Here is a 17310-nt window from a genome sequence, read left to right as displayed (position 1 = left end):
ACAAGAAGCATTTCAGGAGACATTAAATACTGCTGAAATGAGCAAGTGAAAAGTTAGTGCTACAGTACCAGATTATTCAAGCAATGATATATTATTGAGCCTGAGATTGTAAAATCTTCCTACACTTAGGGATAGGTCATGGCTGTCAATTTAAAAGCAAATAAAACACTTCACACAAGCTGTAACCTGCCTGTGGCATCCACTAATGCAAGAGTTCATAAAGTTAAACTGCGTAGCTAGATTTGAAAAGGGGCTGGAGAATTTGATGACCAAGTATACCAGTGATAGTTGTGCAAGCTGAGATACAGATAATCAAATCTCATGCTTTTGGACAGAAGCTAAATCACCACAGGGCCAGTAAGAAATGTTTCCCCTACATATCCAGCATTGCATGATAAGCTCAGTGGGTTATGTATAGTGGGAGAAGGTGGAATGTCACCTGGAAAGCATCATGTAAAAGTAGGTACTTGACATTACAATGTACCAATGTGATATGACGCAGTATTGCAAATACTATATTCGTATGTTCCTAATGCAACAGTGGGCAGGGACAACCAGGTTGACATCATTCTTGATCCATCAAGCATTGGAAGTTCACTGATAACTGATGAATATTCTCTTGGATCTTCAGAAAAGATGTATGTGGAGTAAATAAAATGTAACTGTGCATAACATACTGATGCAAAAGGGTGACATGTGTGCTCCAGCTCCAATCTTCCAATTCAGAGACAAAGGGTGTGTAGTCAATCTGATTTTGGAGTGGGAAAACGGCATCTGAAATCAGATGCAAGTAACATGACAAATGTCTTCCTTGACCCTTTATCTTGACTCATGTTGCAAAGGGTATCCTGCTGCAAAGAGCTGAACTAATGAAGAGCTACATGACCTATCCAGACAAATCTCCATAGTACATACCAAGCTTTATTGTAAGTATAAAATGCATGTCAACACCCAAAGGTCATTTTAATTTATAACCTTGTAATTTCAGATTAAGTAAATATGGAAATTAAACAGCTACACGTCTCTATCAGTGCTACATCATATAGTAGCGACCACTCCCTGAGCTATGGGGCAGATCCTGAGATAACATACTGCTACTGAAGGAAGTGCAGTGAAAATGTGCAGCCAGGGACAACAATCAAGACATGATGATCCTCCAGTACCTTCCCATTAGCCTTGTGACTGGAAGTGGATTATCACTCTGCTCAGCTCCCGCTCAGTGTCCTATGTGCAGTTTGCCTTGCAGTTTCTCCATCTTCACGTCTGCTGTCTGATATAGGAAAAAAATGCCTACTAACATACCCATGTATCAGCATGCAGTCACCAGAGAGGGCAGACAAGTTGTCCCACAACACCTGCCAATGTGAGCATAGATTGGCACAGTAAATTGTGTATATGAATCTTGCAGTATGTGCCCAGATAGCTGTAATGCTTGTCACAGGATACAACACCAGTGCTGAGATGGGATACGACAAAATAGAGATGTGGTTGCACTATTGCAGGTTAGGCTACCACAAGTTAAATTACCCCACCTACCTACTACCTACCTACCCCATGCTTAACATGCATTGAAACACAGCCAAAGCCACAGTGCTCCAGAGTCCACTCTTGAGGCAAAAAGAAAAGGAGTACTTGTGGCACCTTAGAGACTAACAAATTTATTTGAACATAAGCTTTCATGAGCTACAGCCCACTTCATCCGATGCATGCATCTTACACAATCCCTCCCTCCCTCCCTTTCTTTTGTGGAGTCTTCTACATCAAAATTGAATTTGACAGGATCCGTAAGATGTTAGCCCAACATTTGAATGGTTTACCATGTCCGTTGTGACATGTAAGGAACAGCTACTCGGTAGGCATCTTAACTACTTTCACTGCATTATTCATTACAGAAACACTACAGTTCAAGTTGCACACAGGTACACTAGCAATAACCCACTGTCTTAGGTACAAATCATATCCCTTTCAAATTACATCAGACTTTCTCATTATTAGTAAACAAGATGCCCATTAACATAGTATCTAGCTCAGGGGTGGGCAAAATTTTTGGCTCTAGGGCTACATCTGGGTATAGAAATTGTATGGTGGGCCATGAATGCTCACAAAATTGGGATTGGGGTGCGGGACGGGGAGTAGGCTCTGGTTGGGGGTCCTGGGTGGGGCCAGAAATGAGGGGTACAGGAGGGGGCTCCAGGCTAGGGAGTAGGGTGTGTGGGGAGGGAGGGGGAGGGCTCTGGGTGGGACTGGGAATGAAGGATTTGGTGTACAGGAGGGTGCTCTGGGTTGGGATCAAGGGGTTCAGAGAGCAGAAGGGGGATCAGGGCTGGGGCAGGCAGTTGGTGCACGGGGAGAGGCTCAGGGGTGCAGACTCCGGGCAGCTCTTACCTCAAGCGGCTCGCGGAAACAGCAGCATGTCCCTTCTCTGGCTTCTACGCGGAAGCGCAGTCAGACGGCTCTGCACGCTGCCCCATCTGCAGGCACCACCCCTGAAGCTCCCATTGGCTGCGGTTCCCAGCCAATGGGAGCTGCGGGGGCATTGCTTGGGGCGGGGGCAGCATGTGGAGAGGAAGCCCCTGGCTGCCCCTATGCATAGGAGCCGGAGAGGGCCATGCCGCTGCTTCCAGGAGCCGCGTGGAGTGGCCCCCGATCCTGCTCCCCGGCTGGAGCACCGGAGCGGGGCAAGCCCCAGACCCCGCTCCCCAGCAGGGGCTCGAGGACCAGATTAAAATGGCTGGTGGGCCAGATTTGGCCTGCGGGCTGTAGTTTGCCCACCCTGATCTAGCTACTATATGAATTATATAATTGTGTCTGGCAACCAAAATGTTGCTACGATTGAAAATATATATAGCCACCTGACTATCCAAACACTTTATAACCAACAATATCTGATCATATCACCAGTTAATGCTGCATTTGTTGTTTCTTTTATTCTTTTTCCTTAAAAGTATTTTCTCAACTATCAGCTGTCCAGTAATCCAGAGGACACAGCTGAATTAGGCCTTCCCATATCAGGCCCAGAGAAAACAGGTTTTTGGAAAATATCCTCTTTTATTGCAACTTCTAAGCATTATACACAAAGTAGAATGCAGCATGTGTGTGCTATGAAAGCCAAAGCAAAACACAATCTCATTGTTGAAATGAATCCCATGACACCAAAAGAGCATATAGTGTGAACAATCATTGTATTGAATTTGTATGATTTTATACAGGACATCCACAGACTGCTGAGTTGGGAAAACTCAAAGATTACTTAAGGGAAAGCGGCAGATAAATTTCACCACTTCCCATAAATTATTAACAAAATCTTTCAAAACTTTGGCTGGCATTACTAGGCTTCAGAACTGCTGAGACATCTCTAGGGGCTATTCATGCAAGAAGGAAAGGGAACAAGAACAGTAGAATCAAGTGAGTAGTTCAGATAATTCTCACCTGAATGCAAGGAAAGAGAGTGTAGAATCTCCAGTGCTGCTCACTCTTCTTGATGTTGACATAGGGGGCATGGCTGGGGCTCCCTTATAGCTGGGCTGCCATATCAACAGCTTCAGGGTTTTGACAGCTAGTTGCTCTAAACTACTCCAGGGGACTGGACTAGCATATAGGACTAAGAGCAAAGCAAAGAACCCCCTTTAAAGGTCTCATTATGAGCTGGATTGAAAATAATGGGATTTAAGCACATGCCTAAGTGCTTTCCTGAATCAGGGTTTTATTTCTGATCTGCCAACATATATACGCACAAAACTGAACGGTATTAAGTAATACAGTGAAATAATTTTTTTCAGGATCCTATAAAGTAGAAATGTGGTAATAACTATGTACATTTTAGCAGTTTATTGAAACTATTCCTGAGAAGGAAAATGACAATAATTTTACTCTCACTATCTGCGAATGGCCAAGACCACTGAAACAGTTCCTGGTATTAGAAGATTATAATACGGGAAAGCACTAACTACAGCCCTTGAGGTCATTTAAGTCATCACAAGAATCCCTCAACAATTACTAAAGATTTTAATATTTGTGTTAAAAATAGAAGAAATGTAATGTAAATTAACTCTTAGTGGAGATCTTAAAACTGATAGCCCTTTGCACATAACAGCTTAGGAAAGCATGACCTCAGTAGTAATATAATACAAAAACTTTTCTGAATTACTCTACAAATGTTCAGAAGTATAGCTAGTTGCATCTCCCCACAACCTACTTCACTTTCCTCCATACACAAAGATTGTGCCTTTGCAGGGATTTTCCAAAAATAAATGCCATTGTGTTCTCCCCATTTGGTGGAATAAAGACGTCAATCATTTAGTGTGTTTATCATTGTGTTGTGTAGTTTAAGAGGCTGAAGTTAAATCCCCTTTATTTTTCCCTCTCACTCTCTTCTGTGTAGATATTATAGTGCTTAATATAGGAAATGACAGAATCTGGAATGAGGTACTTCACACTTAGTCCTTTGCATAAAGCATGTCGTATATGCGTGGCACTGATTTCATTCTGAATCCATTCTGTGACCAGGTGGATATTGTGCTGGAATCGAGTCAGAAGTTCTGATTCACTGATGTACTGAACAGGGTCAGAGCCAGCACGGCTAATACACACCAAACCAAACTTTTCTACTATTTCTTTAATATGCTCCTCCTTCCAGAGATTAGGTGTACTAAACGTCTTCAGAATGTCAGCTCCGCAAAGCAGCTTTAACTCTGGGGAAACTGGAAAAGCAAAAACAAATGGAAGTTTTATGAAGATCCTTATTAAACATGAAAAAAAGCTGATGAGATGGCATTAAGTTTTTCACTTATTTCTGGTATTTTACCCAAATTTCTTTTGAAAAGTTACATGAAATATTCTGCTTGGAAAAAGGGTAAGGAATTTGAGACAGAGGTCCACTGTCTAATCACCAAATCAGAGGTCCACTGTCTAATCAGATCCCAAAAGAACCCAAACTCCATTGGCCAACTATATCTTGGCCCATAGGATTTGAAAGGTGATCTGTATGATTGTAAAGGACAGTTACTGCAGTATTTTTTATAAGCAACAAAGATGAAATACAATCAAGGGGTATTTAAGGGCATGAATTTGGCTCATAGGGTATTAGGCTGGATAATAGGCCATACATTGAGAAACTAGTAGTCCACCCATTGAGGTTCTATTCACTACTCGATGTAGGCTTGATCTTATATTCAAGTTAATGGAAAAATCCTGTTGATTTCCACAATGAAGGATCAGGCAGCTGGGGTGCATACAGCTCCCACGAGCATTTTAGCCGTTTCATCTATGCACTGGGGAGTGATGATATCTCTCAGCTGTGAAGTCATTCTGTTTTTTCCAGAGTACTTCTGACCGAGCCGAGGCAGCTTCCAGCATTTTCCCAGAGCAACCAAACTTAATATTACTGTTGTGTACTGGTAAAGTAAGGCTATTAGAGACCTTTCTTCTATCTCAGCATCATCTCCTAAATATAGGTTAGGAGTAATAAAATCTAGTAATATTAAATCAACCTTTTTTAAAAAGTGAAAAATAATGGACAAAAACCCAGAGACCAGGAAATGCAGCATTAAGGCTGCTACTGCCCTTAATTCACCCTGTTCCATGGGAGTACATCAGTCCTCGCAGTAGGCAAGATCACATATTTTTCCAGTACCTGGTAACCATACATGCAAGAGGTGGTGAATTCAGGACAAACCAGAATTACTGTAATGTGGATGTTCTTCCTTTAGTGGTTTATCTCAGAACGTCCTTACAATTATTCTCAAAGTAAGTGTTTATGGTTTACATTTCTGCTATGTTTTGTTAGGTTTATATCACAATTACACACACAAGAACCATGTTAAAAGGACATTATTAAGGTTGCAAAGTCAAGCACTCAAAAGTTAGGAAATTAAGGTTGCCTGTGAACCTTAGTGTAGCCCCTCTGTGCACATGCTTTATGACACAGTCTTTAATTACATGTTCATACACACTTTTTTCCCACAGGACAGTCTCATTCAGTACACAGAGTGGACAGGGCTCATCTAATCATCAGCTTTTCATTCCCCCCCCCCCCCCCAGTTGTTCAATGTGTGGCCCCATACTTTATTTACTGCACTCTATTCAAACCCTGCTCCAAAGACAGTGGAAAATGATGACAGTGATTTACCAACATTAATTTTTTTCACAATAAATTATTTCACAATACCCTTGTAAGCTGAGGAGACATTATCCCCATTTTACAGTTGGAGAACTAAGGCACAGAGAGATTAAGTTAAAAAGTATCTACTAATTTTGGGTTTCCAATTTGAGATGCCTAGGACCATATGTAGCATTATATAGTGTTTCATATGTTCAAAGCATAGCTTCCATTGACTTCAGTTGCAACAGTGAGTGCTCAGCAATTCTGTAAACCTGACACCATTCCCTCAAATCAGGTACTCAGAAAATGAGGAACACACAATTAGTGATTACCTGGTTTCAGTGACTAGCCTAGCATCACTTAGGAACTTTGTGGCAGAGGTAGGGATAGAATTTAATTCTCCAGAATAGCATTCAACTGCCTTAACCATGAGATCATCCTTTCTCTTCCTACAATCTTCTATCTCATTCACTACACACCTTCCAACTTTCGTAGTAGGTTGCCATCTTCCATGTGAACCAGCACTACAGGGGGATGGCATGCTTTTTGCCTGTGGATTTCACAGACATTGGCTGACAGCAGAGGAATGGTGAGACTTAGAATTTTGGATTCCATTTCAAGCTCTTCAGAGGAGTGTGCTCTAGGATGCCAAACACTGACCCCTGCAGCTCCATCTCCTCCAATCTGTCTGGGCCCAATCTTGTCTTTCCTACTCCTCATCCCGGACCCAATTTTCCCATCTGGACTCCCTCTCCTGCTCTCAGTCCCAATCTCCTTGCTCAGCCATTCCCAGTTATCTTCCACCAGCACCTTGTCCCAATATCTCTTTGCCCAAGCAGTCTCTGCTCCCTGCTCCTCATCTGATTTGTCTCTCCCCTCCCCACCCCACTGGCCTCCAGTGACTCCCAACCTCACATTTACCAAACCCACAGTCTTCCTCCCTGGGCTCCTTGTCAAATATCAGTTTCAGCCTCTTACCTTCTCCACCCCCACCACCCATTTCCTTCTCTCTTTGCTCAGCAACTCCCAGTTCTTCTCCTGATTTCTGGCCCCTCATCAGATCTGTCTCTCTTCCCCTTGACCTACTGGTTCCCAGTCCCACTCTCTTTGTTCAACCAGTCCCCGCCACTTTGTTTCCCTCCCTGGCTCCCAGTCCTAGTCACTTTGCCCAACCAGTCCCAGTCTCCTACCCCATTCCCAGTTTTCCTCTTTCATCCCTTACCAACTTCCATGCCAGTTCCCTCACCCCAGATTTCTTGTCCCAGTCTACTCTCCCTGCCCCTCGTCCCCGGCCCTCGATGCTAGATCTGGCTCTTGTCCCTCTGCATTTGAAACAGGCAATTTCCTCCTTGGGCACCCTGGGTAGGGCCGGATTAACTTTTTGTGGGACTGGCGCCAAACACAATTGTGGTCCCCCATTGGGCAAGGTGCAGGATGGTCAGTCCTCCCACCACAACCGCACAGCACCCTGCACACCACACCGCTCGCTCAGTGCCCCCCACCCTTAGACCTCCCTACTGCCCACCCCTTCCTCACAGTCCCACCATCACAGCTGCACAGCACCCCATATTCCTGAGGGGGTTCTGCACTAAAAAATTAAAAATTCTGTGCACAATATTTTAAAGTTCTGCACATTTTATTTGTCAATAAATAAATGTGGAGGCATCAATACGGCAGTGGGGAGCACGACCACTGGTGGCATGGAGGTGGGAGATTACCCTGCAGGGTGGGGGTGGGGCTGGGGCGGAGCAGAGGCAGGGGCTTTGGAGAAGAGGAAGGGCGGGGGCGGAGCAGGGGCAGCTTTCCTGGCCAGCTTAGCCAGCCGGGGGATCGGGCTGGCTGGGGCCCCTTCTGATTGTGGGCCCGGCGCCATGGCGCCATGGTAAACCTTGTACTGACCCCGGGACACACTGAGAGGACAGGAGAAACAGACTCCCTGCTCTCAATTCAGGTGCCCAACCGGGCGCTGTCTGCGATCATAGGGAGGAGCAATTACAGGGAAAGACCTGCTCATCTCTCAGCTGGATAAAATCTTTGGGAAACAGAATGGAAAAGCTCCAACAAGTCTCTACTGAGTACTGAGCAATTTTTCAGGGGCTTATAACTTAGCCAAATTTAGGCAGATATTCATGGGGGTGGCAAAAGGAACATCCATGACATAAAGATCACCTCCCTGCCAAATATCAAGTCACTGCTCCAAAGCATGGAGGCACAAGAGTGTCTCAAAGAAAAGGTCACCAGAATTTTTTAAAACTGGGTTAAATGCTGTTTGAAATGACTGGGTTCTTTTTTCCTGTAATTTTCCAGCAAAGTTCAGCCTGAAACAGGTACCTGGCATGGCAAATTTCATCCTGAAAGCTTAAAGCTTGGCAAAGTTAAAAGCAACCAAAAACTTTTAATGGGAAGTGTCAGACAACCTTAATAATATAAGGCAAGGTGGCACAAAGCCCAGATAGACTAAGCATAGGATTGGGAAACAGAAATTCATAAGTTCTAACCCAGACGCTCAGTGAGCGTTTGGGAAAGTCTCAACCTGTGTCTGTCTCAGACTTTGCCTGCAGTAGGGATTTGACCCAATTACAGCCATTGCTGGCCAGCCTCCATACACCCTATATAGGCAAGGCTGCTATTTGCATGGGTGAAATGTAACTTACTTTCAAGGAGAACTTTACACAGAGGTCTGCTGTATCACTCTTACATCGAGCTGATGCACATCATTCTTAAGATGAAAAAAGATATAAGTACTAATTAATAATACTTTTAGGGCCAGATCTGCCAATAGAGCAAAATATGTGGGCCCCTCACAGTGTTAAGTCCAAAGGGATCAGAGATTCACCAGCACAATCCCCCTGGAACACCTGCTCCTCCAAGGAACCTGGAGACAATAGATGCAGACCAAAAAGTAAGCATTGGCAGCATAGGAGGGAGCAGGGCCAGGCAAAGCAAGAGATAAGTTGATTCAGCACATCTCCAAGGAGCCTTTATTGACAGGCTTCTATGAAGCCCCAGACAGAACTTCAAGTGACTTTCCCCCTGGCAACACACTTAGGAGAATGGGGACAGTACCACTGCCAGCCCCCCTTGAGGATTTCGGGGTGTCAATGTCTCTATGTGCTACAGCTGGTCAAAAAAAGTCAGAAAATTCTTGCCATTTGTCAGTTAAATTTCTAAAATCAAAAATTCTTGACCAGCTGTATCACAGTAAGGAGGGTGGGCTGGCAACTTTCAACCCCTGCACATGCGCCGGTTAAAATGGGCCCAAAGCATTTAAAAGGGGCTCTGCAATATTACAAAGAAAAACAGCAGCAGCACCAAAACTCTACACATGCATGGTGCAGGTGTTGGACAGAATCGGAGCTAGAATCTGCCCACAAAGATAAAAGAGGGATGGGCAATCAAGTTTAGCTCAATGCAACCAGTAGCCACGCTCATCTTTAATGTGGAAGTATGGCCTGCAGAGATTGCAATACCCAGCATGCAATGCACCATCTTGATTCTGGCAGCCAGGAAACTTGCTCCATTTTAGGTGATTTAGGTGCAGCCCTTAGAGTCTTGGCATGTTTTCCATGCAGTTAAGAAAAGTCTGAACGTCTCTCAGCATTATAAGAAAGGATATTTTTTAATATGGTACTGTGCAGTTCTCAAAGGTAGTTAATACTCGAAGTATTTAATATTAAACAGGAATTGTGCCATACTAGAAAACTACAGTATCACCTTGTCTCCTTCTCCAGAACTGTTGTGATGTCACCAGCACTGTACACAAGGAACAGAAAGCTTGCTGAGAAGCTCCATTGCTTATTTAAAAAGACAACTAAAAGGTCATGTTATCGGTAGACCTATTGGGTCTCACAGCTGCCTTTCATTACAGGATAAATGTAAAAAGCAACAGAGGTCCTTTATGGAATAGATAGCTGAAACAACAGGGGCCTCAACCTAAAACAAAGTCACACACAAGTCTGGAGAAGGAGAGAGATTAATGTGGCACAAGAGGCGGTGGTATGACTATGATCATTCAGAGGCAAGGGACTGATTGGATTGGAGAGGTGTATCTGTGTGTGAGAGAGATGAATTGAAGAAACCCCTCAGAAGCACACAAAGGAAAGGAGCAAAGTGCCAAGGAGATATCAGAACAAGCACTGGGAACACAGTCCTGAGTAAAAACCTAGAGAGAGTTTTTTGGGCTGAGTGCTGGTTAACAGAGGCTTGGACTATGAGCAATGAAACTATCTCCTGTTGTTTAATTCCTCTGTGTTCAAGGAAACAGGACTTTGTAATTTCTTCTTGTGATGCTGTCTAATTAAAATATGATCATGCAAATCATTGTTGCTCCCACTGTTATATAATTGCAACAAATCTTATACAAAGTGTGATGTATGGCCAGAAAGGGTTAAGCAGCTTGCAGGCTAATTGACCCAGAGTCAATCATTAGAGACAAGTTAGAAAAGTATGTGAATGGTAATTAGGGCCACTCCATGCTAGATAGGCTAGAACTTTGAAATGCAAACCTGTATTGTTAGAAAATTGGAGGTGATACTAATTGTATGTGTATATTTACATCTTGTCAAACATTAGGAACTGACTGTTTACATGGCTATCTGTCACTATAGCTATTGATTCAGAGATAAAAATGGAATATTAACATTTAAATTAACTGTAAACAGAATATCGCTGTGTTCGTCTCTCTTTGAAATGTATAGCAAATCACCTGAGAATGATGGAAAATGGGCAATTGCCTTATGTTAACCTGTGTGGATAATTACCGGCAATGCTTAGGAAGTAGATCTACTTCAAAAGTACTCATAATTGCCTATTGTTTGCCGAAGGACTCTGAGCTGTCACAAGAAGGCCTGAAATTGTATAAAGATGCCATGGGTCCCAATCCTTTTAATCTCAGATCTGCTTGATGCTTCATGCAGGGGAAGCTTCAGCCACAAGGCTGGACCACCCTGAATATAAACATTTGGACTATAACCTATGAACTAATTTTGAAAGAACTCTTTGCAACTAGAAAGCTCACCATCTCTGCTATGAATCTGAATTTCAGAAATTGTAGTCATGTCTGTAGGTATACTGATCTTTTAACCAATACTCTTTCTTTTCTTTTTTAATACATTTTAGTTTAGTGAATAAGAATTGGCTGTAAGCGTGAATTTGGCTAAGATCTGGAAGATTTATTAACCTGGGAGGTAATGTTTCTGATCCTTTGGGATTCGTAGAACTTTCTTATATGACGAATAAGATTTTCAGTAATCCTCATCATCTTTGACTTGGGTGTCTGGGTGGAGGCCTGAGGCTGAGCTTCTTTTAGGGAACTGTGTTGTTGGCTTCTGGGTAACCAGTGAGGAGTTATAGAAGCTGTTTAGTGCTGGCTTGGTAAATCTAAGTACTGGAATATCCACCAGCTTTGGGGATTGCCTGACCCATTCTTTGCAGTTCACCCTAATTGAGTGATCTCAGTTGGTTCCCCTGGGACGCCAGTCACACTTGTAAATAAACAGGACTCATCAAAGAAATATCCAACTCCATCATCAATTTCTCCACCTGTCTGAAAGTCTCTGAATTTTGGCTAACAGCACAATTGAAAAAGGAATAACCGTGCAATGAGACAATAAAGCTTCCATGAAGAGTCTCTAGTTGGTGTGTGGCTCATTAGAAGGTAGCAACATTTTCTGTTTAAAATGAGGTAGATGGCTTTTTCATTATAAAAGGCCAAAATAAAATATTTTTTTTAAAAAATCCTGAAGTAGACTCTGGCCTGTGTCCCAGATACTACATAATACTACATCACAAAATGCTTTATAGCTTTAGCTGGTTTGTGCATAGCATTCTCTCTCTGAAGGTACATGCACTGCCCTTTGATAGATTACTTTAAACAACCAAGCTTGCCATAAGTTCAAACTACAGACAACACACTATCCATCCTCACAGAAAATATCCAAACAGAATAAGAAATCCTTTGAAAGAGGAAGCAAATCTTGGACTATCGTCCAAATTTAACAAATGGCTAGTTTTACAAAAGGCTGCCAATATAACCAGCACATTTTTCCCCCAAAGGCAATACAGTGAGGAAAAAAATAATGTCCTTAGACTTTCAAGGACATCCTGCAAAATAATGATCTCCACCTTTCACAATTGATAATAGATCTAAAGCCCAAATGCCCACAGACCTGTGCTCCAATTTTTGATGAGTACAACAGCCTTTATTTCAGGCCATGTCTCTATAAATCCAAAAAGAAGAAAGACTGGGAAAATTTTTGCAAGTTTTTGATTGGTGTGACTGAATCAATAATGGACAGAAATGAACTACCATACTCTGCAATGTCATTCAGGGAAGAAGGACAGGGTTAGCCAAAGGAGAAACAATCATTAACACAAAGAAAGGAGCTGGATTTAAGATCCAGCAAGCTTTAATTAAGAAAGACTGCTGTTGGACTAAGCCATGTAAAAGCATTTGAAAGGTGCCAAATTTATTCATGTAAGGCAACTTGGAGACTTGAAATGCAAGGAATTCAATTTCAAATAAAACGAAGATCAAGTGTCTCATAAGCAGAAAAAGAAATACTGTATGTGAAGCTTAATTCAGTGAATCTATCAAGAATGTGAAACCCTGCCAGAATATCATACAAGGGACTGAGGGAAGAATTAACGTGGAATCAGCCACCATAAATCATTTCTAAGTCCTTTCAAAGCAAATTATTAGCAAACAAATTCCAAATTATTAGCAAACAATACTGTTATAGTATTTACTGCAGTTTTTGAAAAGAATACTATCATCATTAAATAAATAATTAAAGTATAGCAAAAAGTTCCAGTGCCATCAGGAAAAATAATTTGGAGATTCTCAACGAGTTAACTTTTCAGCAGCTATTATCTTCATTTTACATCATCACAACCCTGAGAAAAAGGGCTGGAGGTGAAATAAGTCTGAGGCATCCTATGAGGCTAGAGGGTTTTCCAGATCATCATAGGTTACATACCTTGAGAATAATGCAGGTTTTGATAAGGCCTTGTTTTCAGGTGGCTGTAAAGTCCTGTGGCTGGGATGCTCAGGGGGAAGGCAGATGACATAAGGAGCATCGATGGCCTTCCTCCTTTCCATTGCTGCCAGGATGGGTTGCACCGAGTAGCAATACCATTGCAGAATTAATAAAACTGCAGTCATTTGGTCTAAAATCCAGATGTCTGTATCTGTCCTCATTGGCCCCTTCTATTTAAAATGTACATTAAGTACAGATGAATTCAGTGAAGGACAAAATTATGACAACTAGGCTGTACAAAAAACCCTAGGTGTCACTTTGCGTACATTTTGCAAAAAAACAAAGTATTTGTTGGAATTTTGCTTCAACTTTTTTGTATGCAAAATTAAACTTAATTTCATCACGCTTCACAAACCTGCTATTAGATTCTGATTATTAAGCCTTTTTGCAAAGATGGTGAAAAGCCCAAATTCACCCATTTCTACTTTTTCATACGGCTCTGAGAATTCTATAGTTGCACTGGCTTGCCACTAAAAAGTCAGCATTTACTAACCTCTCTCTCAGGAGTACTGAGACACTGCAGCAACTTCCTGGTCTAGGTTGTATAGCAAATCTTGGCAAATGCTGACAATGGCCCAGATTCTTTGTCATGTGGCACAAAAGGAGCAGAAACTTCCTGCATCTTCCTAGAGAGTGCAGAGACGACACAGGCAACAAATATGCCATCCTCCACAGCAGCCCAGTGTAGAGGGAAGGGAGGGTGAGTGACAAGATCACACTGTGCTCCCACTATCTCCAGATAGTTCCAGCTGGCATAGATTAGAGCAATCCTTAGCTACTCTAACTCGTGTCTGGAGATGGGCAGAGAATCGTGAAGCTCCCTGACGGTATGTCTGCACTGCAGCTGGGAGCAAGCCTACCAACCTGAGTAGTCAGATGCACACTACCCGGAGCCCAGCTAGTCTGAGTCTGTCTACCTAGGCTGGGAGGCTCATTTCTAGCTGTAATTTAGACATACCCTCACTGCCCCACTCAGTCTGTGCCGCATTGAGTGGATCTTGGTTGCAGGTGTAAATCTGGCCTGTCGACTGTAAATCACCTACAAACTGAGAAAGACTTTATGGGAAACTAAATGATCAGTTTGAAAATTAGTGTTTTCCTTTTACTGTTACATAAAGTGCTACCCAGATCATTATTCAATTCACAATGGCTACAGAGCATAGTCTTACAGTTGTCAAAAGACAGTTGCATTCAGCAGTCTATTAACCCATTTACACCAGTGGCAGTTACCGATGTGAATCCGTCACACATCAGTGGTTAATTAAACCTTCTTAGACTATGTAAGGATGTTACAGTCAGTGGATGCAATAACCAGAAGTTTGCAGTCTCTCCTTGTGGGGTTAATGGCTGCCTTAGCAAGTGACAATGACAAGATTCAAGTGGAAAGTCAGATGCAGCACAAAAAACTGCTTTCCAGAAGTTTCTTGGCAGCAAGAAATATCATTTGGAAGTGCCAAGTTATAATATCTTCATAGTCATAAATACGAGTGATGAATTCATCTAACTACAGTGTATGGTTTGAGAGGGAAGCAACTTCTTCCTATTCTGTGCATAATCAAGATGAGGAAAAACAGATCCACTGTGACTCTCTTCTGGGCAATCTGTCAACATGTAACTTAACCTTCCTCTAGGCAGCGCTCATTGGAAGAGCGGGAGCTTTTAAAGTCCTTATGTCATCATGAGAAACTTTAATGTAAGAGAAGAGAGATTATCTATGCCTAAAAATGTTTCAAGTACTGTGGGGGCAAAAGTAAATGCCCTCAGAAATCTAGTAGTGTCTCAACAAACCACAGACCCAGGGAGTAGAATGATGAAATAGAAAATCCCCAAGTAGAGCATTTCTTCTGTTTTTAATTCAGTATTTTTAGAGTTTTCCTACCCAAAATTGTAGTAATAAAATAAATAAATAATAAACTAACATACTACTGGGGCACTATGTATGCACTTTTTGAATCATTCTTGCACATAGTCCAATGTTAGCATTACAATGAGAAGTAATTTTATATTTTTCAATATGTTTTTTGAACCTTTTCCTCATTTTTTGGCTTATTCCCTCTATGTAAGATCAGCACGATAGCAACTCATATTCTCACAGTTACAGCTTCAAGAGAAAATATTTCAGATTTTTAAAAGATTTATCAGGGATTAGAAACCCAAAACCTGAAAATACCAACCCAAAATGGAGTACAATTTTATCTCAATATGGCAATCACTACAACCAAAGGTGAAGCTGCAGTTCTGAAGGCATTTGGATTTGTTTATTTTTGGCATAAAGCTCCAACCATCAGAAGAATGAGCTACTATGTCCAACTTTCCCACCACAGTTAGGTTAATCTGGTAAAGGTGAATTGGTTTCACTTCTAAAACAACGATCACTGTTTACCATAACAAACAAACCTGGGTCCAATGAAGAAAGGAAATCCTCAGTAGCTCTTTCTATAGGCCAATTGTTTCTCATGAGTTCCTTCCTGAACTGGAGCGATCTGAGCGACTCATTATAATGGTGCCTGTGTTAAAATAAAGGCTTTGGTATGAGGTAATCCTCTCAGAGATACACAAAGCAATTACCTGGCACTTTCAGCTTCCAGAACACAGTCTGCTTCTATGCACTTTAGACTTTAATGAGATGTGTGAAGAATTCACCATATTCATTCTCTACGTCACAAGATTAGTATCAATGGTAGTTAACATTCATGCACAATACACAAAAGTTCCATGTACTGGTTACAGTCCCCAGTCCCTTTTAAAGCCCGCTACTTATTACGGCAGCTATGGTAGCAACTCCACATTTAAAGCATCGTTGAGATTTTTGCTTAAAGCAGAATTAAAATCCCTCCATTTTTCATTTTAATTGTTACATTTAGTTTCCATATTAAACACAGACTTTCCATTATTATTATTTTATTAATATATTCAATCTTGGAGAGGAGATTTTAAAAATGATACTTTTTTCCAAAGCTTATTCCCCAAGAGTCTACCTTTTTATTTATTTATTTTCCTCGTTCCTTTAGTTAAAGAGCCACAGTCCCCAGGTTTCAGAGGAACAGCCGTGTTAGTCTGTATTCGCAAAAAGAAAAGGAGTACTTGTGGCACCTTAGAGACTAACCAATTTATTTGAGCATGAGCTTTCGTGAGCTACAGCTCACTTCATCAGATGCATACCGTGGAAACTGCAGCAGACTTTATATACACACAGAGAATATGAAACAATACCTCCTCCCACCCCACTGTCCTGCTGGTAATAGCTTATCTAAAGTGATCAACAGGTGGTCCCCAGAAACTCCAAACACATAATTCTCATGAGATTCCAGATATGGCTACTTTTCAAATTTAAATGCAAAGGGAGTTATTGCCTTATGTGTCATAACTGAGTTTAACCCTACAAAGACAGGCTGACGTAGCTGCCCAGATCCACCAGCAACTTACATTTGCCCTCACTGCCTCGCCAGCCCTCCTGCTCTGTCTCCAGGCAATAGCCCTTACCACTCCTACTTGTCTCTGTGCTTCCTTGACACCAGTCTCCTTGCAACTTGACTATCTTCAGTAGTGAGAGTCCCAATCCAACAGACCAGCTACGGTCTGTTAGAATGGGACTCCCATCTATAGGAGGTATGCCAGACTGAGAGGTTGCCTTTATAGAGCTCCAAAATCGACTCCTCAATATACTTGGCCTACAAGAATCCTCCTCTGACCATGTTCTAGTCCAGAGGTGGGCAAACTATGACCCGTGGGTCACATTCTGCCCACGGGACTGTCCTGCCTGGCCCTTGAGCTCCTGGCCGGGGAGGTTAGTCCCCGGCCCCTTCCCCTGCTGTCCCCCCTCCCCTGCAGCCACACTGCTGCGCGGGCAGAACGGCTTGTGCCCACCCACCTCCCAGGCTTTCCAATAAGCCAGTCCTGCCGCTCTGAGCAGCATGGTAAGGGGGCAGGGAGTGGGAGAGATTAGATAAGGGGCAGGAGGTCCTGGGGGGCAGTCAGGGGACAGGGAGTGGGGGTGGTTGGATAGGTCGGAGGTTCTGGGGGTTGGGGAGCAGGGGGCAGTTTGACAGGCATGGGAGTCCCGGGGGGCAGTCAGGAGACAGGGAGCAGTTGGATGGGGCGGAGGTTCTGGGAGGGGGGGCAGTTAACGGACAGGGAGCAGGGGGCGGGTTGGATGGGGTGGAGGTTCTTGGG

At 42.6% G+C, this 17310-nt stretch overlaps 1 protein-coding gene across 4 annotated transcripts in view; it reads right to left on the bottom strand.

Moving 5' to 3' along the window:
- Positions 1–3165: 3165 nt before the first annotated feature.
- The window catches only part of NMNAT3 (nicotinamide nucleotide adenylyltransferase 3), a 75411-nt gene continuing 61266 nt past the window's right edge, over positions 3166–17310 (bottom strand). For 3 of the 4 annotated variants that reach the window (XM_048863873.2, XM_048863872.2, XM_075132233.1), the window contains 2 exons: positions 15535–15644; positions 3166–4700 (listed from right to left, as the gene is read on the bottom strand). In XM_048863873.2, coding sequence (XP_048719830.1) covers positions 4351–4700; positions 15535–15644 — 460 coding nt within the window. In that variant the 3' untranslated portion in view covers positions 3166–4350. Of the gene's footprint in view, positions 4701–13077; positions 13308–15534; positions 15645–17310 lie in introns of all 4 variants that reach the window. The other variant, XR_007358412.2, reaches the window with a different exon arrangement.

The sequence above is a fragment of the Caretta caretta genome, chromosome 9 (genome assembly GCF_965140235.1).
Source record: "Caretta caretta isolate rCarCar2 chromosome 9, rCarCar1.hap1, whole genome shotgun sequence".
NCBI lineage: Eukaryota > Metazoa > Chordata > Testudines > Cheloniidae > Caretta > Caretta caretta.
The sequence above is the reverse complement of the archived record's forward strand: the minus strand, read 5'-3'. Positions and strand labels throughout refer to the sequence as shown.